The 24,123-nt window shown below is 34.8% G+C and overlaps 1 protein-coding gene across 1 annotated transcript in view; it reads left to right on the top strand.

Annotated features, from left to right (window-relative positions):
* LOC104158312 (lysine-specific demethylase 4C-like) overlaps positions 1 to 23,726 on the top strand; it is a gene marked incomplete at its 3' end in the record, with an annotated part of 49,240 nt that extends 25,514 nt beyond the window's left edge. The window contains exons 5-7 of the mRNA XM_009695924.1: positions 6,821 to 6,870; positions 17,204 to 17,307; positions 23,589 to 23,726. Coding sequence (XP_009694226.1) covers positions 6,821 to 6,870; positions 17,204 to 17,307; positions 23,589 to 23,726 — 292 coding nt within the window. The remainder of the gene's footprint in view (positions 1 to 6,820; positions 6,871 to 17,203; positions 17,308 to 23,588) is intronic.
* Between the last annotated feature and the right edge of the window lie 397 nt (positions 23,727 to 24,123).

Below are 24,123 nucleotides of genomic sequence, written 5' to 3'. Positions count from 1 at the left end.
TTCTAGGGTAGAGTTAATAGGGCTTACAATGTGATCAGTGGCTGACAAAAGACTGGTCAAAATTTGGCCAGGTGGTGCCGAGTTCAGCATGATTGGAAGAGTCTTGCTGCCTTTGCATAGATTATGCATACCATTGACAGAACTGACATGTTTCCTAGTTATGTTCTATGTCTAGGAAAAATAACAAATACAGAAAATTACAGTGAAGTGCAAACTTTTAGTGTGAAAAATGGGAGTAATGTCTAAAACTTCTGTGAGAGATGGGGAGACAGTTATGCCCAAATTGGAAGAGGAGAGGATTAGCTACACTTCTTGTTGAAAATTATCGGAAAAGTTAGAAATAAGAATATTAGGAGTCACAGAGATGACTATAATTATAGGGATTCGGATTGTAAAAATGTAGCTATAATCAAACACTATAGTGGTTTGTCAGCAATCTGAAAGGGTTATCGTTGTGCTTGAAACCAAGCAATCATTTGGTAGTTAGAATGTTTTCCATAAAGTGGGAGAACTTTGACGAGTAAGACACGGGAATTAGATGAAAAGGAGAGATTCAGGAGATTGGACTAGATGGCATTCAGGTCTCTTCCAGCCTAAACTTTTCTGTCATTCTGTGATACGGAATTTTAAAGAAGATGGTGCTCAATATAGCACTTTGCTAATGTATGGGGTGACTTGAAAACCAATTTTGAATCAAATCTTTGCTTTTCTGCAGAATTCTAAACCTACAGGTAAAGTTGTTTGCAATTAATTTGCAACCATTTGTGCTGCTAGTTCTTTCTAGTTTCTGTCTACTTACATCCTTCTAGCAAATGTTTTTCTTAATCTGCATTCTGAGAAGTATAAAGCCCTTGGAAATATAGGATTAGAGGAAAAGAGGACTTTCCCTCACCCTACACACAAAACGTGCAGCAACAAAGAAAGCCACAGTCTGATAAATAACTTTCAGCTCTCACTTTGAAGGTCCAGAAGAAGCTACTTTCTTTTTGACCAGAAGTTCTTGGGTTGTTATTTTTGGCCAAGGTTTTACACTACTACAGCTGACAGCAGCCATTTAGATATTGACACCATTTCCCTGTGTGAGAAATTTTATTAAATTTCCATCTTGAATATGCCCTTAAAGCAGGATTTTCATGTTGGAACAAACTTGGTGATGGAAGTTTTTCTAGAATTAAAATGGATGCTAATGGTTGAAAACCACTTAATTTTAATTGTATAAGTGTTGGTGAAAACTTTTTGAAACTCTGAAGCAATACTGCTTAAAACTGGATCAGTAAGAATGTTGGCTAAGGTCTTCTGATTTTTTTTTTTTTTTTTAACTTATCTAAACATGACTTAATGCTAAGTGGATATTAGTCACAGCCAACATAACAGACGTGTTTCTCTGTTTAGTTAAAGGCAGAAGAGAGAGAATCATAAGTACATACCAAGTCTATGCAGTGGATTAAAAAGAAATGAAGGGCCTACTTCAGATAAAGATGAAAAATAGGATCACTGTATTTATTTTTAGCTACAACAGTAGATTGTGCAGGATGCTTTTAAAAATTATATGTAGAATTTTGTTTCAGAAAGCACAACTGTAATACTTAATGTTATGGTGCACGTAATTTTTCTAAGTAAATATTTGTATATCAATATCTTAAAAACAAGACAGTATAGTTTTTTAACTTGAAGTTACAGAGAGTTAGAGAAGCTTCAGTGCTAAATTATTAAGGTTTTGTTTCAATTAATATGTTCTGTTAAAAAAGTAGCAATAATTTTCAATAGATTGTTGTGAATCAACAATCATAATAATGCGAAGACATTTTAATCACATACAATTGCATTTGTTTAATTTTACTAACATTGTAGTTCTGATGATTTATTTATACTGTGGAGTTATTGCAGAAATTCTGATTAAACCAATCAGAACATGTTAAGTGACACATTTTCTGGCTACTTGGAGATTTCTGTTGATAAAACCTAGGAAAACATTTTAGGGAATGGAGCAAAACACTAGATGATCAATTCCTCCCTGACCTTACTGGGATTTTACTCTTAAAAATATACAGATATTTGTTGCATTATTCTTGAAGGATTTGGTAGCTCTGGGCTGAAAGTGTCTTGTTTCAATCCCATCTTTGTAAGAAGATTTGGTAGCTTCAAATGTGAAAATTCTTGTATCTCAATTTTTTTTTTTTTAAATTTTATTCCTGACCTTGTAGAAACTAGAGCTGATCAATATGATGATGTGGTGCTGCTTTGTTTTTTATTACATTGTAGAACCTGAAGAAGATATCGTGAAGCAATGCTAGAATTGCTTAAATGTTATGTTCATTATTATAAATTGAGAAAAAACTGCAGATGAATAGGTTATCTGTTCTATGGAAACCTGGCTCAGTAAATAGCCTTAAAGTGATGAGCTGTGAGACCATGCTTAACTTCTAGGATGCTCATCCTAGAGAGTATTTCAGAACCCTGAATTAAGTTCTGAGGTTCTGCATACTGTAGATGGGTGAAACTATGCTTCATAATGGAGTTGGAGCATGCATGTTGAATGGGGAACTATCAAATGTAGCCAGTAGGCAAGTCTAAAAAGAGGAGAATGTTTGAAATTGTTACGCATGCTAATGTCACAGACAGGGCCAGGAGCACTATTAGAAATAAGTAATCCCAAGTTATATACAATGATTTTACCAGTAACTGAGCTGAAACAGGTTTTTCCAACTTGAAATTGGAAAGCTTGACTTTTTAATGCTTGCAATACAAAGATGCGGGAAAGAGACAAAGGTAATTGAATAAAAAAATAAATTTAAAGCCTAACTCTTTAAAACTCAGCTACTGTAATAATATTTTATTTCCTATGTTTTACCCTGGAATTACATTGATGTAATGATATTTCTGATCAAAATTTTTTAAAATTTTTTTCCTCATCTCCTTAGTCTCATTTTCATATCTGTATAGAAGGTTAACCTTTTTAATTTGCTTTTTGGATATCGTAGAGCTTTGAGCAGTTTGTTTTTCATGACCTACACCCATTATCAAAAGAATCAAATGGTTATACCTTATACTGTAGCCAGGGAAAGGGCTAGAAGTGTACAACAAGTCATGCCCTGGCATTGTTTCAAATATTTGTTGTCAGTTCATGCAAGTGTTTTTAGTCCAGTTTTCTGCAAGCACTTTTTATGTAGTAGGTTTATTTTATGTTGTCCCACAAATGTCTCACAAATGGAAATTTGAAAAAATTGATATTACTGTGGAGATACAATAATTTGTTTGCCTTGTGTCTTCTGAAATGTTTATTACTTATTTCTCCTTGTGAAGTTTCTAATTTTATTCTATGTTTTCTTCTGAATTAAGCGGTTTCATCTATGGTCCGCATGCTTTTTGTTAATATCTTCAAGTGAGTTGTACTAAAGATTCTGGTTTTGGCTTAAAGGCAAATAAAAGGAGAGGAAGCATTTTTTTAGGCGTGTTGTTATATGGGTACATCTGTGTGCAACATCCGAACATTCCTAATAAAACTGAACTTGAGTAAAATACTTTCCTTTTATTTTTCTGTACTGGATTCTCTTTTTCTGCTATGCAAGATAAAACTTGTATTTTACTATAATGGACTAGCAGTTGTTGAAAAAATAGTTCTCGTACAACAAAAACTGTAAAGGTGACAGTAACTCAAAGGTTATTTAGGTTTTGCATCTGAGTATAATATCAAATCAAATAGTAACCAAAGTAGTTACTAAAATTAAGCAGATTGTGAATCACTATTTACAGCCAATTTCCCAGAACATTTTTTTTTCGTTTCATAAAGTTGGCTATCCTAATTGTCTCCAACAATATTTTCTGAGCTAAAGACAGGATTGAGTCATCACAGCTACTAGACTGCTGTCTGTTGTTGCCTGTGCTGGGGATTTGAAAAATGCAGATAGAACAAGGAACTTTCCATTGCTGCTAGTTCATGAATAAACAGTGGATGTTATTGCTGAAGATGGAGATTCTCGTTTAAAAAAAAAAAAAGAGAAGTTGGAGAAGTTGTTAGCTTATTTAAAGTACACTGAGAAATCATGTAGAAGAATTAAATCTTGAAAACACATACATAAATGCTTCAGAAACACAAGTTAATGGCTTAGATTTAGTATTTGTTACTTATTTGTAGTTACCTTGTTGCCAGTACCCTTGATTTGCTGAATTAATGTGTATTTCGAAAGATCTTTTTGAACAAATGTTTGTACCATATATCTTGGCATGTATCTTGACAAATGTATGTACCATAATTTTTTCTGCCTTTGTAGTGACTCTAGCAATGAGCAGTGACTCTTCAGCTTTTATCTGTCTTTTCATAATTTTTAACAAATGTCTTTCTGAACTAATAAAATTAAAACAGTTAGCATCAAGATTTCCCTTTTTATCTGTTCTTCCCTTTTTATCTGTTTCTTATTATCTGAGAAACATTCTCTTTGCCTCTTAGTGATTTAGCATTTGATGTCCATTACATTTAATTTTAAAGAGGGCTGGACTTCACCTTAGGATGTGAGAAGTCAAACGAATGTTAGTGGCAGTTCAGTAATGTAGCTAAAAGGAAGATGATGAAAAATTTTTCTGAAACCTTTTAACACTGTGGAAGCTCTCATATGAGCTAGCTATTGTGACTAAGAGTGAGTATTTTTTTGTGTGACTTAGTGATCTAAGTTTAGGATTTTTTTTTTTGTTTATTGTTATGTACAGTAGACCAAGGATCCAGTAAGTTTCATGTCACTGTAATTTGACTGGTATCCAATGCAGGTGCATATGTGTTTAAAAAACCTCAGTCTTCTAATAAATTGTGTTAGGGACCAACCCTGAAGGGCCTGTGGAGTGACTTTGAGGCTCCTAATGTCTGATACTACAAAGGTCGTCTCCATTCCTTAGTCCTTTTCTTAAATGTGAAAAAAGAGCAATGGCAACAGTGGGAAGGAGGACTGAGGAGTAGATGTCACCACAGACCCCAAATGAAGACAATGATGAAAGGAATCAACTTACGTTGAATGAATTATTGCTTGGTAATTTTAGATTAGCTAAATAAATAGCTGTGGCCCAGTTAAATCATGTCCTGTCTTACCTTTCCAAGAGACTTACTGAGAGCTAAGTTGTCCAGTTTTTCATTTTTGTAATATTGGTAAGTGCTTACATGTTGATGCATACAAATGGAATCATGCGGCTGCTTATTAGCACAAAAATGTAGTAGCATGTACTTTTGGAAGAGTAACATTTTAGGAAGAATACCAGTCCAATTAGAGACAGGTAAAGCAAAGAAAAGTCTCTAGTTTGAGGTTTTTGTTAGACATAAATGGTATCTGTTCATGTTTGTTTTATGGAGTTGTGTATTTAATGACATACAGTACAGTATGTAATGCATTTGTCTCTACTTGGATGTGAAAGACGCAAATGTATAATTTAGGTGACTATGTATATGCTGATGTGTGTCTAATACAGAGTTGAAAACAGGCACAAACACTTTGGAAGTACAAATGGAGAGAAAAAAAATGCATTGCTGTAAGACAGTGAAATTCTGATTAAAACTGCAAACATTGAGCAGAGTCACGCTGAAAATCTTTTTGTTTAATACTATTTGGAGTGGGTTGTCAGTGGCATGGGTTTTGCTAGAGTCAACTTGGAGTACTGACTTCTGTGGTAGAAGGGTCTTGCTCCTATGCAGCAGTTTCAGTTAATATAGAGTAAAATTATCTGCATGCAAGTGACAGCTTGAGGTAGGGGGATATTTATTTCTTGTGCAAAATGAGGGGCTGAGGGTCTTTCACCTGTTTTTCTGAGTGAGTTGTCAGGGGAGATGAATGAAATCTGTGTTCACAGTGTAGCAAAAGAAAAAAAGCTATATGTTGACTTAGTTTGAAAATATGCATTTGGACTATGTTGTACAGCTGAGTATGCATTTTCTACTTTTCTGAACCGTATTTTTTTATAGAGGAGGATCAATACGATGCTGTTGCAACATTAAACTGAAATGAAAGCCTATTGTATCACATATTGAAGCATTTAAAGTCAATAATAAAGCCTAATTAATACATACAGACTATCTATGAAGTGCATTAAATATGTGAATAAGGAAGTGTTCAGAAAAGCAGAATGAAAGTACATATTTTCAATAATCTTCAATTTTTAAACTGTAATAAACATTAAAAATAACATGAAGTTAATTCCCATTCTTTAATATTATTACTGACTTGTTGCAGATAGCATATGGAATCTTTAAAAAAATAATGCCTTGTAAGAACAGAGTGATTCCAAGATATGTATGATAATGTAAAGGAAGTGTATTTCTTAAATTGTTTTTTAACTCTAATTGTATTGATTTTACAAAGACAAGTAACCCTTTTATTCCACAGCATTGGCTGTAGGAAAAAATAGAGGTGTTTAATGGTCATATTTTTCTCTTGAACTCTTGTATCTTGTGAAGCACAGTAAAATTCAAAAAAATTAAACCTGTATAAATGGACTTATTTTAAGTGGTTTTGTTTCATTTGGAAAATGAAAGTATATGTGTCTTTTTTTTAACTGGACTGGTGTAATCATATCAGATACCAATATGCATGATTTTAAATGGTGAATATAACATTCTTGAACTACATATTATAATGTTTAAATTAGAAATAAGCTATTTTTTTTTCTCAAAAAAACACTTCTGTATTTTTTTCCTCAGAAATTGGTCTATTTTTCCTGTAGAAGTTTTCAGTCTTTAATCTTTTTGACTTCTGTATTTTTAGCTGTTTCTCATACATGAATCATGGCTTTTGTAGTAATTATGTTTTTAAACATTTCATCCTTTTCTTTGTGTGAATTTTAGGTATGCTATTCCTCCAGAGCATGGGAAACGGCTTGAAAGACTAGCTCAAGGTAATATTTTCAGTATTTCCATATGTAAGATGTTTGAAGGACAAACCTCCAGCAAATTGAAAAACATCCTTGACTCACCTACTGTGTTTTATTACTTAACGTTATATGACTTTTATCTGTCTACAGTATGATTGCAAACAAGGAACACTTTCTGGTACTCTGAGGAATTCTTAAGAAACAAAATAATTTTTTTTTTTTTTTCATAGAACTTTATTTTATACTGGCATTTTTAGCTTGGTGAAGCTTATGAAAACGAGGCTTAGTATTTGTTGTTCATTAGATTTTCATTGGTAGTATCTTTGTCTCCTCTGTGCCCTTGCTTTTTCTTGTCATAGCTTCTTGCCATCAATAACTTTTGAATCTCAGCCAAATTTGATAGAAAGATGGACATACTGAAGACAGCCAAGTCTTCAGAAGTTTCATGAAAGTTAATGGCTGGGTAGAGGATGGAAACCTGGTTAGTACCTCTGGGAAGGTGGAAGCAGACAAAATGTAGCAGTGCTGAATCTTATTTGGTAGCAGCCTGCTGGCCAGTGAGCAGGCATATAAATCCACTTTAGCCAAAGAGTGTACTGACTTTTGCCCTCCAGAGGTGTGAGGAACATCTATTGAGAAGGAGCAGAGGATGTTGCTGTAAGGTTCAGATCTAAGGGACAAAAATCAGTAGTCTGTATGAAGATTCTTCTCACACAATAATTTGTTTTATTTTCAATAACACTATACCTCTCTGTTTATAGATTAAGAGTGCAACTTATGAACATGGGAATAATTAGGCATGTTTCTTGGCTTGTCAGCTGATGTTTTATAGCATACTGTTAACCATATTATGTAAGGAATGCAATTGAAAGTTGGTAAATGGGTATCGTGTATCAGAACCAAATCCTGAAAAATTTTGTACGTTCTCTTTCATATCCATTTTATGTGCGTATAGGTGCATGACTATTTTTCTGACCTATTTTTAAGCTACTGCGGAGAACAGTAAGGTGGCATGTATCACTGAGATGTGAAAGTAAAGACCTGTGAACTTTGCAGTCTTAAAAACACATCTCAGAAGACAGATTTCAACCTGCATAATTACATTTACTATTCCTAAATTTTCCCGTAGTTTCAGTTGAGAAAGTTGTCACTCATTGTTTTGCTTTACAGATTCTTTTTCCAAGTTGCAAAGTATAAAACTTTTCATATGCATGCCTTGAAGGTTTTGGTTACCACTGGTAAACAATGTGATACATGTTGCAGTCTGGGCAAGTGACACTGACTTACAATGAGATTATTCAATAGTTATTTGTAAGATTTACAGAAAATGAGTAGGGAGTAAAAGGAATAGACAATTGGAAAAGGTTCAGAAAGGGACACTAGGAATGGTGAAAAATTTGCCTTTTTATTTTAATAATTGTTAGTAGGCTCTAACTTTTCAATCTGAAAGAGCATCACATAAAGGGAAGGGGTATGACAGAGACCTGTGATGACTGACATGAAAAAGGTGAGTAAAGAGTGTTCACTAAGTCTTCCACTACAGCTAGGCACTCTGAATGAAGAGTCATAGTAGGTTCAAAACAAACAGAAAGAGGTGGTTCCTTTCACTGTATGAACTCCTTAGTGTCCATGGTAGATTCTAATATTTTGCATGGATTCAGAGGGGGACTGGACAACACTGGCAAAGAAATCTGTTAGAGGAGCATAGGAACTGCATCTGGCTTTGGAAGTGTTGGAGCAGCAACTCGTTGGTACTAGGTTACTTAGAGGAAGCAAAGATTTCGTGCTGTATTTAAACACTTACCTGTACATGCACTTTTGACATTTGCTGGGAACAAGATCTTTGGGTAGATAGACTTTCCATTTGATGTGGTATGGCTGCTCTGGCGTTTATTATAGATTTCATATTGATTGATTGTAGCTTAGTGTAAACTTACATAGTTTAGGAAAGTATTATGTTAGGAAACTGTGGCTTGAAGGTGGTCAGGCCTCTTACTGCTGATAATGGTGACCTAATGCAGTAAAGGGAATGGGACATAAAGCATAGGGAGAAGTGGAAATCTCCAAACCCACTGTTTGTCAGAAACCAGTAGGTTGTACTGGGGGAACAGTCTCTTAACGTCCGAATGCCAGAGTCAGACTGAATGCCAGAGTCAGACTGAATGCCAGAGTCAGAGTTGGACAGTAGGCTAAATGGGTCTTACAACTTCAGTCTTACCCACTCTAACTGTTCTTAGACCCGGAACTGCTGCAGGAAGGTAGGACGGAAAGGGATCTGGCTTCATGTATACTGGCACACTTGTATGTGCTTTTCTACAGCTGGGAACAGGAGCCCAGTTCCTTGATTCTTACTGATTGCTATTTTAAACGATGTCATGTCACTCAGCCTCGCTCTGTGCAGATCTGCATGGAAGTTGTGTATTACCGCTATTAATTATATGTCAGTACAAGTTATAAAGATCTGCATGGTGAATGGAAAACTACTTTACTTGATGGATCATGTATATGATCAAAATTTAAATTATTTTTATTTCAGAACTGTGTTTTGAATAGTAAATAGCATATAAACCAGAATCAGATACTGAACAGTGAAGATAAAATTTCAAATAGTTGTTTACTCCATTATATTCAGTGAATGATACTGGATTTCTATAGAAAAACTACATACTCGTACAGAGATTTTTATTGTAACAGCAATATGAGATAGGTGAGTTAGTTTCACAGACAACCTTCTATGATACTTCCTAAGTTTTTACTATTTGACTTTAATGTCTTCTGTGATGTTTTTCTGTGAGTAGGTTGTTTTCATGATATTTTTGATCCAGTTAATAGCTTAGAATGGAATGTAGAAAAGATGATGCTGTAGTAGTTAGAATAAACATGATGGACTTTATGCTCAATTTGACTTACACATTCAAGTTTTTTTTTGGGGGGAGGGGTTGAAACTACTGTTTCTGATTTTTTCCGTGCTGTGGAGGTTAAGACGTCTGTGATCTTCTACTTTGCAGCTGCTGCCTGCTAAAGTACAGTCTAAGTCTTACAGTAAGTTATCTTTAAAAAGGTGAAAATGTAAAGCAAGCTGCATGTCTGCAAGTCACTTAGTAGTAAACATTAATAAAACAGTGTAAATGAGAGCTTCATACTTAATTACATGTGTATTGAAAATATTTTTAATCATATTTATGCATGACTGCAACATCTGAAGAAAAAAAAAAAAGTAGTTTATTCAAGAAGGTTAGCTCTGATGACCAGATGCCTACCAAATTGGTTCTCTGATTCTGTGAATACTCCTAAATAATTAAAATAATAAAATAATGCATTAAATGTGACAGGTTATCTAAGTCAAGACAGCAGCTGATACATAAAATTAAAGGAAGACTAGAATATTTTCCATTATCTTATCTGCACATCACAATTACTACACATGCCTTTTGTGCATGAATGCTTTCATTTTTGCTTTCCATTGAAATCTTGATTGACTATGGCACCTACAAATACTTTATCTGAAAAACATTAGACTTGCATCTAATAAACACAACAGTTTGATTTTGCCCTTCAGCTACTTTCTCATTTATGTAGGTTTTTTTCAATTTTATGTAGACATAAATGTAATAAAAATCTCAAGTGAGCTGTTAACGGCAATTTTTGTACTTGTTATGTTAATCTGTAAAGCTGTGGTATTCTTAAGGTTTTTTTGTTTCACAAAATGGGTTAGAAAATAAAGAGAATAGAAGCAGAGTGGCAAATCAGAAATGGCAGTTTGAAGGATTTTCAAGATTTTTTTAATAGATCATTTAATTGGAGAAACTTTTAGATAGGAGATGGCATCTATCTGTAGTGTTCAGTTATGTTACAGAGAAACTAAAGCAGAATTTAATATGTTGTAAATATATAACGGTGTTATGAAAAGCTTTGTATGAGGTATAATATTAATTCATTTAATACAGAAGTAATTACCTGTTATATATGAAAACAAGTATAAATAGTTGTTGAAATGAAACTTCATGTAGAACTTGCATAACTTCTAAGGGTCTTGAATCTGAAAAGTTGAGCAGCTGAAGAATTGAACTTTATCTCATTTGATAATTATATGAGTCAAGTTAGGAAAGTCACATCTAAGAGATAATAAACTTAAGGCTGTAACATTCATCTGGGCATAACAACACTCATATTTCACAGGACTTGCTTCTTTTGTGGCTTTTGTGCTCTGTGCTTTGTATAGCATTCAAATTGCCACTGCTTCCTTGTGAAGATTGTTGTCATGCAAACTCGTCCTCCTGATTTCTTTTATGTGCAATACAGAAAGTTAAATCAAATTAGTTCAAATCACTGCAAATTAATTTAAATAAATTATATGAAGTTTGTATTTCTACCTACCGAAGTAAAATCTAAAAATAACATGACTAGAAAACTCACTCCTCCTTTCATGTCTGCCTCTGTTCCAAGAGTATACTGATCAGTGAATCATGATTAATATTTTGTGTGTTCTAAGTCCTTTAAATGAAGATCTACATAAGTAAAAAATTATCATAATTTCAATTTTAATTGTGTTAATTGGGGTTATTTTTAATTACATTAAAGTTAAATTACATTAAAGATATTTACAATTTGTGCTGTTCTCTTTCTTACATTGTTTAGTATTTATATTTTTATATTTTCAATTAATATTAATAAACTAGAATATTAATAATAAATTTATTAATAAATAATAAATAATAAACTAGAAATACAGCACCTTTACTGTAAAATACTGTAAAATGTATGGAAGTATAGAAAAAGATAGGAAGTCTAGCCTCATTCGTTGACTGGTCAGAATTTGATTTGAAAAGTTCCCTAAGAATCTGACTTTATGTGTGTGTGCTTAAATAATGACTTTACTATTGACCAAATTTTGATATCCTTGGTGATACAAGGTAATATATAGCCAGTTGTCCGTTCAAACCAATGGAGTTGTAGAATTACTGTTTCAGGAATAGTATTGTAATTTGTCTATGTGTGATTGTACCTGAACAGTTTAATTGAAAACAGTATGGACACATTCTTAATACCATAGATAAGCATTCCAAGTATCTTGAAAATGGTAATCAACCACAGAATGGAACCCAATCTACTTCAGTTTGCATGCATGATAGTTGTGATGGGATGTGGTCATCTGGTATGAGCCATGGGCAATACATAGGAATGATACTGTCAGATTAAAAAAAAATGAGCCTTCCAGATAGCAATGCTTGCTGTCCCTCAATAATTATAATTAGAGAGTTGAACTTATTTTAAAATGTTCTTTATCCCTGAATCATTTCATGTACACTTTAAAGACTCTCAGTGCAGCAGTATTCTGTGTGTGGGAATGCTGTCTTCCTCAGACACAGCTAGGAATCTGCTTAGGGCTCACTGCTCTCAGCTTCCCCCAGAGCTGAGAACTTATATCACGTTGTATCTAGAATATGGAACATAAAACCAGAAATCGTATGGAAGTGTCATTGTCTACCTAGGTGGAATAGTGTTGATAATATAGTGTCTTCACCAGCCCAGTGGTAAGACTGTAACTCAGGAAGTAGTTTTATTTTGTTAGTACAAATAACATTGGTTACCTTGTGTAAGATTATCTTATTTTGGGCTGTGTTATCTGTCAGAATGTGTATGCAGAGTCTTCTGAGGACATATTTTTGATTGTTAACACAGTCTGAAGCCTATGTTTTCACATATTCTTTGCTATTATTGCTTGTGTTAACTAGATACAGTTTTTAAAAAGTGTGAGTGTGACTTTCAGTTTGGTGGATAAATGTACTCTACCTGTAGTTTATGTGCTCATACCTAAACATTTGGCAACCAAGTGTTGAATCACATAGTTACCTTGTAGACTGTTCTAATTCTGCTCTAGGTGTTGAGAATGGCAGTGTTTCTTTAAATCGTGGGTTGGAGAATTTTCAGCTCGACAGTCTTTTTCTCATTGATGTAAATGAATGAGCAACCTGATTCTGTTTTACCCTAGTCTTTGATTGTTGCTCATCAGCTACTATGAAGTAATCATTTTGAATTGTCATTTTGTCCTCTGTGTAATCATTTCCAAGAAGATACGTAGGATACAGATGGCTAAATATAAGTATTGAGAAGAGGTGTAGAAGAGGTCTGCCACGTCTCAAGAGACCATCTGAGAAACTGGAGTTGCATGCAAATTCCCACAAAATTCCTGCTTTTGTGGAACTGATTTGGAGTTAATGGATTAGTGTTAATGGATTAAATTAAGATTTCATGTGTCTCATAAAAGCGTGAATGTACTACAGAACTTGAATGGTAATTACATTTTAGATAGATTTCAGTATTTTTTCTTTTGGATGTGGGACTTTAGTAAACATCCAGGATTAACTGGTAATGCTGTAAATTGGTAATTTTAACATCAGCTTGGTATTTGAGAATCATTCTGATGTGTTGCGGGCAGGTCTTGAATTGACCTGCATTTGTAAGGGTCTTGTGATGTTTCTAATGCAATGTCCTCTGTTCAATGTGCTATTAGGTATTTTTTGCATCTGGTAACCAATTCTCCCACAGGGATTTTCTTTCTTGGAAGAAAAGCTTGTGTGACCTTAGCTTTACCCTGGGCAGAACAAAAGACCTTCTGATAAAGAGTCTTGTAATAAGGGAACACTACCTTCGTTTCTTCCCTTGTTCTTTGAAGGGGAGTGCATTTGAGAAAATCAGGTGAATGGGACTGGAAAATTTGAGTGTGTGTAAGAGTAGACTTCGACAGAGTCAAAAGATATTTTATAGTGGTACAGAATGTGTAGGCTGCACTTTGATTTCACTGTGAGGGCTCTATAACCACAGCAAATGTTCTCCTGTAAATTTCTCCTAATGGATTTTGAGCAGGTTGTGTTCTGCTGTTCTGTGTTGTTTGCAAATTTCTTATAATTCAGCAACAAGCTTGCCTTCTGTCTGGAGTTCTCACAACTATTTCTGATCTGTTGGATCTGTAGTGGTACAATTTAAATTTTGGATATCTGCCTGTAGTTTGCTTTTTATCATCATGTATTGAGCTAATTAAGCATATTGCAGTAACAGAATTTGGTACAAATTTTTAACTGTCTTTTCATCAGTGAAGCCAAATGTGATGAAAGGGTACCTACCAAGTACAACTTTTTAAAGCTTTCAACATTATTTGCAATTCCAGGAGATACTATAGAATTCTGTGCCTGTTGGTGGAGAGAAAAAAGAAAGAATGATAAACTTGAATAAAATTTAATCGCAGGGCATATTAGCAGAGTTGCTAGTATATTGATCAGCATGAGTGTACATTACACCTTTGCTGCCTAAGTGCTGCTTAACCTTATGTCTGAGAAATTAGAAAAAATTTATTCTCCCAGGACTGGGGAGTGTGCTAGAAAAGAATGTGCAAAGAATATAACAATTATAATGTGACCACCTTAAAATTGTTCTGGAACTGTAGGGTGGTTAATGGACATAAATATAAGACCTATCAGAGAGAAGAAATTAAATCTGACATTACAGAGGAAGCTATATATTATGGCCAACTGTTGAGATTTTGTCTTTTTTTCCTCTAGTTTTAAAAATATTCAGATGATTAATTGAGTGAAAGTGGTTATTTTCTTCTTTTTCTTTTTCTTTTTTTTTAATAACCAAGTAGTGAGCATGTTGCTCCAAGAATGAAACTGCTTATGTGAATGACAGACTTAACATTCACATGAGAGGGATACAACAACTTGTATAAACACAGTAAAGAGATGACACAATGCGCTTTTGCTAGTTAAATGTCCTGTGGCTAATTTTGTGTCCACTAAGAAATGTTTTTGCATCATTTGTCTAGTCATTATTGTTAATTTTTTCCCTGTATTTTTCTTGGGTGACATCTTCCTGCTTTCATACAATTACCAGGTGTTTCCAGCAAAACAATTACAGTTCAGTTTTGGAGAATAATTAAGTGGTGGTCTTGGTTAATATATTCAATCTGGACAAACATTTACACCTTGGATAATCCTCGCTAATCTGTCAATCTGGATCTCTCTCAAAGATCTTTTGTGTTATGTAGGCATAAAATATCATTTTATACATAAATGAATCAGAAGTATTTTTTCTGAATCAGTATTAATATGATCATTAAGAAGACCTTTTCATCATGAGGAGCTGGCATTGTGTTTTTTCTAGTATTAGGTTGCTATGCAAGATAATTTGTGAAATATACTTTTTTTTTTTTAATAGTTTGTTTCGTTTTGATTTCTGTCCTGCATAACAGAGTAGGATTACATATGTTTTCCTTGCCCCCAGAAAAAAAGTCATCAATTTTAAATGGCTTTATATTAGGATTTTCCTATCATATGCATTTTACCTAGGTTTCTAATAGAAATGAAAATAATTTTGGAGAATCCTTTTTTTATCCAATGTCATTATCATAGACTTTTTTTTTTACAGTAGAGTCAGGCTAATTCATACTACACTAGTTTAAAAACTTAGAATTCATCTTTTCCTCCTATATGCTTTAAGAGGGCAGTGATGAAACTGTATACCTAGCAGTGAGAACTTACTCTTACAGTCTAAGACAAGGAGCCAGCACTTCTTGTTTTAACTTCTTGTTTACTTAGTATTTTTCATATGGAACTGTTAGAGATGGTGAACTCTTTTATGTCCAGTTCTGTTTTCTGAAAATTAAGAAATTTTTAAAACAATTACTTTTTAAATAACTCTTTTTTTAGCAGTAGCCAGCCGATCTATGTGAAATCGCTGAAATCACTTAAGAATAAATAACATACAATACAGTAAACTCTTGATGTTAAGAAGTCTTGGTAACACTGAAAAACACACTCCACTGAAGAAAGTGAAATAAATAAATAGAGTTGAACTTCACAGAAGGGGATTATTTTCAATGTTATGTCCTTGATACAGTAAAATTACCTATTGTCCAGGGCTGCTAAATGTATGAATTGCAGTTACTCATAGTTCATCTCATGGTGATTCTTGCTAATGGTCTGTTACGAACACTAAAAGGACTGTAAAAATAATTATTTTTATAATAATAAAGATAATAAGGACTCCATTGTCTCTGCTGATTAGTTAGTAAATTGTTCCCCTTTGTCAACCTAGTTCTGCTGATGTTAGTGCTGTAACCTTGTGAGACTTCTGTGATGTTGTATTATAACACAGTCAAAAGTATTTCTGTTGGCTCCAGCAAAAGACACATACTCATCTCAGAGCAAGTAGTACACCTGTACTTAAGTGAAAGAGAGAATGAGAAGAAGTATTCAAAGAAAGTAGTAGGTGGTTAGATGGCTCTCACTATGTTCCTTCCATTTTTCAATTTGACGTTTTCAGGAGCTTCTTACTTTCATTAACTCCTATGCCTTTCGTTTCCTTTGTTTTGTTGTTTATAGGGATTGTGTTTTCAGTTTTTGAGAGTGTTACCTTCTTTCTAGAATGGAGTCTGGAAGGAGGTCAGGAAGGACTAAACTAGCAATGTTCTGGAAACTTTCCCTCTCTTTCTCCTTCTCATCTTCTCCTATTTTCCTTGTAATGTAGTGGTTTCTTGCCATAATATAGTTAGGTTGAAGGGAAAAGAACCTGATGTCTTAATTTTAAAGATGGGGTAGGTCATGTGAACTGTAGCTGAGGTGCTGTTTGCATCCTGGTTAGAGGGTCAGGTACCAGAGTTTAATAACACTGAAACCTCATCTTTAATTTTTTACCTTTCCCCTCATTCATTTATCTCATCAACTCGGTTATATAATTATTTAATGAAATAAGCAGCATTTGTGGAGTGGTAATCATGAAAGTTGAAACATGGAAATCCATCTTTGTTCATAGAAATCAAGACAAGATACAAAGAAGCCAAAAAAACCCCGCCTGTTTTTAGTTGTGAAAGTAGCCATTTCTAGCCTTTTCTAGATAGAAAGTTGTGTTTGTTTATTGTATAGATGGTCTGGAAGTGCTAGGTAAACCTAGTCCTTGTGGAATCCTTCTAAATTTATATGCTATTGTTGATTTTCATGTGTGCAGGGTTTGCAGAATGAATGTTCATGTAAAAAATCCCCAAACAAAACACAAACAATAAAATATTTCTGTAAAGGGTAAGAAAAGTATGCCTGAATTTGCAGGTCTAAATTTATTTTAAATTATTTCACTTCTTAACAAACAAAAAAACGCCCAACCCCCCTGCAACCTCTCCCGCTGAAAATCAGTTGAAGAACTTAGAAGGTATGTTTGATTTTTATGCAAATCTCTCAGAACATTGCAATGACACAATAAAAAATTCTAAAACAATTTAAAACAGTATTATGCATTATAAAATATTACAAAAATTTCCTACTTGTTTTAATTAAGATACCCAATTTTGCTTATCTTGCCTTATTAGGGTTCTTCCCAAGCAGCTCTCAAGGATGTGATGCTTTTCTTCGCCACAAGATGACTCTGATTTCTCCATCAATATTAAAAAAGTATGGAATTCCTTTTGACAAGGTACATTAATGTTTATTTTTAAATTGTGCATTCATGTATGCATGAATGGAATTAGATTGTGTTTACTGTAAGAATTGTTTATAGTAAAGATGAGGCAAAATTATTGACCTTTTTTTTTTTCAGGCACTCCATGAAAAGGTGAAAACAAAGGCTTGTAATATTAGGAGTTTGTAGTATTTTACATGATTTAACTTGGAATTTTCCAGCAGAAAACAGTTGTAACTGTCATAATCTTTATCTTAAAAGTTTCTATGATATTTAAGACTTTACCAATATTTTTTTATTTCTGTTTTATTTCCATACAATTTTGCATGTAATTTTCTGTTGACTGAAACACTTGTTAACTAGCTGTATTAATTTAAGTTGTATACCTAATATTTTAAAATAAGTGTTTCATTTATTTACGTCTGTATGTTGTTTTTCTGATGCAATTAAATGTAACTTTATCAGTATTATGATCTAAAAAGTTTCAGGTAGAATAAAGCCAAAAAATTGTTATTTAATTTAAAATACATTTTAAAAGCTCTAACATATTAGAAAAAGAGTGAATTATTATTTTGTACTGCTAGGTAGTGGCAGACTGGACATTTTATAAGAAAACTATGTAAACATAAAGTGCGAAGAATGACTGGCTTTCTTCTTTGTGGATGAATTTAATACTTAGCTGGTTTCAGAAACATCTGAAATATTAAATTTCTTCTCCTTTCCTGCAAGATTTTCCACCTTATTGTTTTCCACTTTGAACTTCCTGTAGGTGCCAGCTAATAAAAATGTTTCTGCTACATTGCTTTTTTTTAAAGTATATTAATTCTATATCCTGAACGCGAATTCTCAAGTTCTAAATTCAAGAGCTCTGTAAGCCTACTGAGAAGTGCAGAGCTTGATTCAGAAGGTCCCCTGCTTGAACATCTGTTATACTGAGTTTTTAAAAGCCTTTTGATCATTAAGAGGTTGTGATTCTTGTTTTCACACTGCTCAGACTGTTTTAAGGTGTTCAGAAGAACCAGGCAATATATACTTTTTCTTACTCTATTCCCACTGCAACGTAGTCCTGTAAACTGTCTGTGCCACAGTCCTTGTTTATTATTGTAGTTTGTGTTTTAGTGTATATGTGTTTATTTATTGATATCATGTGGACCCGTGTATACGAACTGACCTTAACATATTCCCTGGCCTAGAATATAGAATAATGCGGTGCTTTCTATCTGTTTTAGTTGATATTTTTGCGACAGTATGAAACATAGCCCATAGAGATAGTATTTAAGTGAATATTTTTATGTGTAGTATTGTTGCGATTTAACCCCAGCCGGCAGCAAGCACCACAGAGCTGCTTGCTCACTCCTGCACAGTGGGACGGGGGAAAGAATCAGGAGGGTAAAAGTAAGAGAACTCATGGGTTGAGATGAAGACAGTTTAATAGGTAAAGCAAAAGCAGCATGTGTAAGCAAAGCAAAACAAGGAATTCATTTCACTACTTCCTATTGGCAGGCAGGTGTTCAGCCATCTCCAGGAAAGCAGGGCTACATCACACGTAATGGTTACTTGGGAAGACAAATGTCGTAACTCCAAATGTTCCCCCTTCCTCCTCCTTCATCCAGCTTTTATTGCTGAGCATGACGTCATATGGTATGGAATATCCCTTTGGTCAGTTGGTGTCAGCTGTCCCAGCTGTGTCCCCTCCCAACGTCTTGTGCACCCCAGCCTACTGACTGTCAGGGCAATGTGAGAAGTCTCTGTAAGCCCTGCTCAACAGTAACTAAACATCCCTGTCTTATCAACACTGTTTGCAGCACAGGTGGGATGAAGCCAGTGATTTGTTGCATGCCTTTTGAAATATCACTTCACTTTTCATGCTTAAATCAACCTATGTATGAAATTGAAGAAATGTAGGCATTCAGAATGATACTGCCTGCCTTGGAAAGCAAACTTTTTTGAATATATTACTCATATAAGAAGTAGTTTGTTTTCTGAATGATGTATTATCATATGGAAATGTAGTTGCTGAATTCAGTTTTGTAATATATAGGTAAATACTGATTCCCTTCATAGCCTTGTGCTTTATTATGAAGTGTCAGATGAGACCTTCCAATCTGAAAGGTTTTATAACTAGATTTATAGTTTTGGATTTACAGAACATTACTCTAACAGTATAATTTTCAGTGGTTGGTGTTTAAAGTAGTGTATTGCAGAATGCCAGTGTATTTGTTTTCACTACCACACATTTGAGGTGAGTAAGGCAGCTGATGTTCTTATTTCAGTGTCTTGATCATTCCTGTATTCTAATTTAAAACAAAACAAAACAAAGTGCTAGAAATAGGTAAATATTTAAGTTTGGTTCTGCCACCTAGTCTTGGGAGGAAGCAGACTGTACCCAAGTGTAATTGTAATTAATGGGATTCAGTGAGGAAATGAATAGAGAGAACCAGGCTGTGATCTCTCATGGCTCAAAGTGATGGAAGTGGAAATGTGCTGAATGCTGATAAGTCAGCCTATGCCTACCAGGTGGCAGCTGAACTGCTGCTTGTTGCAGTAGAACACCTGCTAAACTGTCAGCAGGGGGAGGGTGTATTGAGATAAATTTTGGAATTGTTAGCGTTGAGAATAATCTTTCTTAAACATCCCCACAGCGATTGTTGGCATCCTATAGTAGCAGTTACAGTATATGCACCTGTATGTGCATTTGCATGTATATACTAAACATGAACCCACAAAAAAGTAGCCTTGCAACGTGCAAATGCAAAATGTAAGATCCAGTTTTATTCTTTAGCTTTGTTAGCTAAGGATGTTTTTCTTGTTTTCCTCTCTTCCCTTCATCCCGTAGTACAATCAGAAATACACATCTTGAAATGCTGTCCCTGTGTATTTATTCTTACCTTGAGCAGAAAAAAGCACACAAGAATTTTGAAAACTGTAAGATAAGAATTTTGAAGGAGAAGAAAGGAATGATTCTAAAAGTAGAAACTGAATGTAAGACAACTACGCCAGCAAAAAGCTGAGATTTAAGACATGACATGTTAATAAGAAAAATGTTTAAAGTTGTGAGTTTTAATTTTGGTGATTGTTTAAAGTTTAGCTTGTCTTTTTTGCAATTTCAAATCATAAGTGTATTTCCCTAAAAAGAGTCATATTTGTGCTTCCAGTTTTTCTTACTGTGTTGCTTATGCAAAGCATTGTCACACAATCAAAACAGCCTATTTAATCTTTAAAAAGTCCCCTTATGTTCCAGTAATCAGCAAATGCATCTTGTGGAACAGTCATCAGTCATTGCTCAGATTATTTGCTTCGTTTAAATGGATCTGTTTGCTTTTTAATGGGCCTGCCATCTGATGTGTGTTTCATGTAAAAAGGCATATCAAACAGAGTATAGGGAATCCCTTTTAACTCTTCTGAATCTTCTAGTTTATTGATTAACTCTTATCAGATAGTTCAGAAGACAGTGTGCCATTTCTAGTCGCTGACTTGTCTGTCCTTGATACAGTCTTTGGTGGTCTGACTTTTAAGAGATTAAAACTATCTTTGAGTGGAGAGAATATCAGTGATTGACAAGAAGTGCTGTCTTTCCTTTTCTTCATGTCCAGAGGAGAGCAGCAGTCCATCCAAGTATAGGAAGATCAAATTTCTGTCTTGAAAGAGAATATCCTAACCAACGATTTGTTTACCTTGCCCCACTTTTTTTTTTTGTAGTTTACTCTAGAAGCCTTTTATATCTGATAACTCTTCTATAACTGCTATGAATTTGGTTTCTTTTTGACTATACAAGATCTAATTACTGTGGCAATGGTTTTTCAGTTTGTTGTTGGTGTTTTGGGTTTTTTTGTTAGGCTTTTAATTTTTCCTCTGCTTTCCATAATTTCTTGTTGAGTCAGTGGCATCAGCATACTGTTCTTTTGGTTGTGTTTCACTGTACTGGTAAAGAACAGAGCAGTCCTTTGCAACTACCCTTGCTAAGCAATGTCAGAGCTTAGCCGTAGTCAAGCTTTTCCTTTTTGAGTATCTCCTTCCAGGCCTGTTGCCCTTTAGTATTAGGAATTCTCATTATCAATAGTACCAGTGTCCTTCTGCTTTCTTAAATTGTACTTAAAGAGAAAGAGGAGAAGGACAGGGACAGATTAAAATTTGTTTTAATGTAATGTCTAAAGTGGTGTTTTAACTGCTTTACTTTGAGACATTCTGTATGGCATTCCCAAGGGAAGAATCCCCTAAAATGGGGGTCCATTACCCGGTGTGCAGTGAGTCAGTGCACCCACAGCATCTAGATACCAATTTATTATGAGATTGCACAATGTTGGGTGCTAGGTGGTAAACCCACAAAGCCAGCACACTTTTCTGCAGTTGTTCATACAATTTATACTTTCAATTCTGATTAGTATCCACCTGTAGTTCCATCTCCTTTCTCAGGATTGGTTAGTAATTTACATATGGTTACACTATCAGTTTACTATACTACACATGCTCATGGGTTACGGTCTTCAGCTGTGCTGGGGTCTTTACCTATGGGCATGATTTTTAGTATTATAATGAAGGTAGTTCCTCTAAGGACACCCTAACCTTGACAGCTACAAGACTCATGGTAAACAATTTTAAGAGAATACGTATGTTCTAGGGTGATCCCTTCTTCAAGGACGACAGCTCCTGATTAAGAGTTCCTTCACTTAGTCATTTTGTCTGTTTGAGGAACATACTGACCAGGCACTAGTTTACCTTTTACAGATTCTCTGGCTAATAATTTCTGACAGAATACAATTGTAAGTAAGTTTCAGTGACTGCATTAGTAACCATCGTGGAAAGAGAGTGATGCTCTTCAGTTGCAAGAGAGAAGCAGCAATATACTTTATTGATACAAAACAGTGAATTAACAAGGTTGAATGATAAATGTGACAGTGGTTTAACAAAATTTGATGGCCAGGTACAGTTGAGTGTTTGCTACATAAAGGACAGAGTCAGAAAAAACTGTCTGGGAGACCCTGTGGTTGAGTCATGAGGTTCAGAAAGGACCTCCTTGTTCTTTGAACTCCTTTTCAGAGAGGAGTCCAGGTGCAGCTGGATCCAGACCTAGTCCCAGACTTGGTCAATGGTTTATGTCTAAAGGATTATATATGCACAATCAATCCTTTATATCACTTAGCTAAGATTACAAAGTTTCAGCACGCTTATTCTGAATTCACTTATTGAGTATCTGACATGATAAGGATTCTTTTAACCTGGAGGAGTAACCTTCAGAGGTGTCTCTGCTCATGGGGACATCCTGGCATGCAGCCTGCTGTTGTGCAGGAGAGCTCAATGGGCCCTGGGCTGTCCATGATTTATGGTGTAAGTTGGTTGACTTATTGTCATGTCTGCATACCAGCAGGATGTCTGGGTCACTGAGCAAGACAGCCCTTGGCTATAGTGTTCCCATTCGTCCCACCAAAGCCCAACTTAAGCCAAATGCAGCCATCACGACCACCATTGGTGGTTATTGCTTAAGCAGGGCAGAGGGAGCAGGCTGCCGTAGCTGTGAGGCTGAAGAATTGGTGCAGGGGAATTGTCATTAATTCTTCTTCCTCCTTTCCTGTCCAAAATGGTTTAAAGATACTGCCTTAGGGGATCCAAGTGTATCCAATGTCTTCCTTTGGGATGAACAGCATTGTTTTCTTTAACTACTAAGACTCATTAACTTAGAGTTTCTCCTACTTTATGATTGATCATCAATAGTAAGTAACTTAAAGGCAAATCAGGCCCTCAGTCACAGGTCTTCAAATCATAGTTTTTGAAATGGGTAAGTACAGGAGAGAAGGGTGAGAATAAGATCGCTCTCCAATTGTTCCAAGAAAACTTCTAGTCCCATTCTAGAGAAACATCTTCAGGGTGGTGGAGAGAATGATTTCTTCAACAATTAATTTGTACTGTTATTTAGGGATGGTAATTGTGGGTATTTTGGTCCAGCTTGTCACTGCTTCCTCTTAGTCAGGAAGACTGATATGTTCTTTGCACTGTCTTTTCTAGTTTCCTATCCTTCCAGGTTTTATTACCAGTGAACCTCTGCTCCAAGATTAAGCTTTTCTGAAAGTACTTTCTGAATTTGTAAAGTAATACATATAGCTATCTATTTTGTAGTAAACAACTTTGACTCAAGTATAGTATTTCTGCTTGCATTAAATTGCAACTGTGTGCAAGGTGGAAAAATGTCTTTCTAGATAGTTGCAAAGGCAAATAGAGTTTTCATTGCTTCAGGAGCAGAGCTGCTTTTGTAATGTGGTTCATTTTGAGTTTGTTTGTTTTTGGTTTTTTTTATGCTGTAGGTTACGCAAGAGGCAGGAGAATTTGTGATCACTTTCCCATACGGATACCATGCAGGATTTAACCATGGTTTTAACTGTGCAGAATCAACAAACTTTGCCACCATCCGATGGATTGATTATGGAAAAGCAGCAAAGTTGGTGAGTCATGTTGCAGAAAATCAATGCGTAAGGAAATCTTTCCTGTGGTTATTTCTTTGTGAGAATTTGTGGAAGCTGATGAGAAAGGAACTGTTAGATGAGGTAGTACCTTAAACTGCCATTAATATTTTATTTATAGTTGTTCTTTTTATAGCGTGTATTATAGTTCCAGCAATCTGTATTCCTCTCAGTAGTGAGTTTTGTTTGCAGCTTAATGTATATATTGTTCTTCAAAACCAGTTTTATTTATCAATATTTTTAAGTTGAAGCTCCGTATACTGAGGTTACTATATGTGGAGACAGCTGACTCCTGCTCTTAAACCTCCTCTAAGCTCTACTGTTTGTGAAAGCACTTTATTTAAAGTAGGAATTTCAATACATGGAAAGAAACATAAAT

This window comes from Cariama cristata, unplaced genomic scaffold, assembly GCF_000690535.1.
Source record: "Cariama cristata isolate BGI_N322 unplaced genomic scaffold, ASM69053v1 scaffold5912, whole genome shotgun sequence".
NCBI classification, from domain to species: Eukaryota; Metazoa; Chordata; class Aves; order Cariamiformes; family Cariamidae; genus Cariama; species Cariama cristata.
Note: the sequence above shows the minus strand (reverse complement) of the source record. Positions and strands in the feature narration are given on the sequence as shown.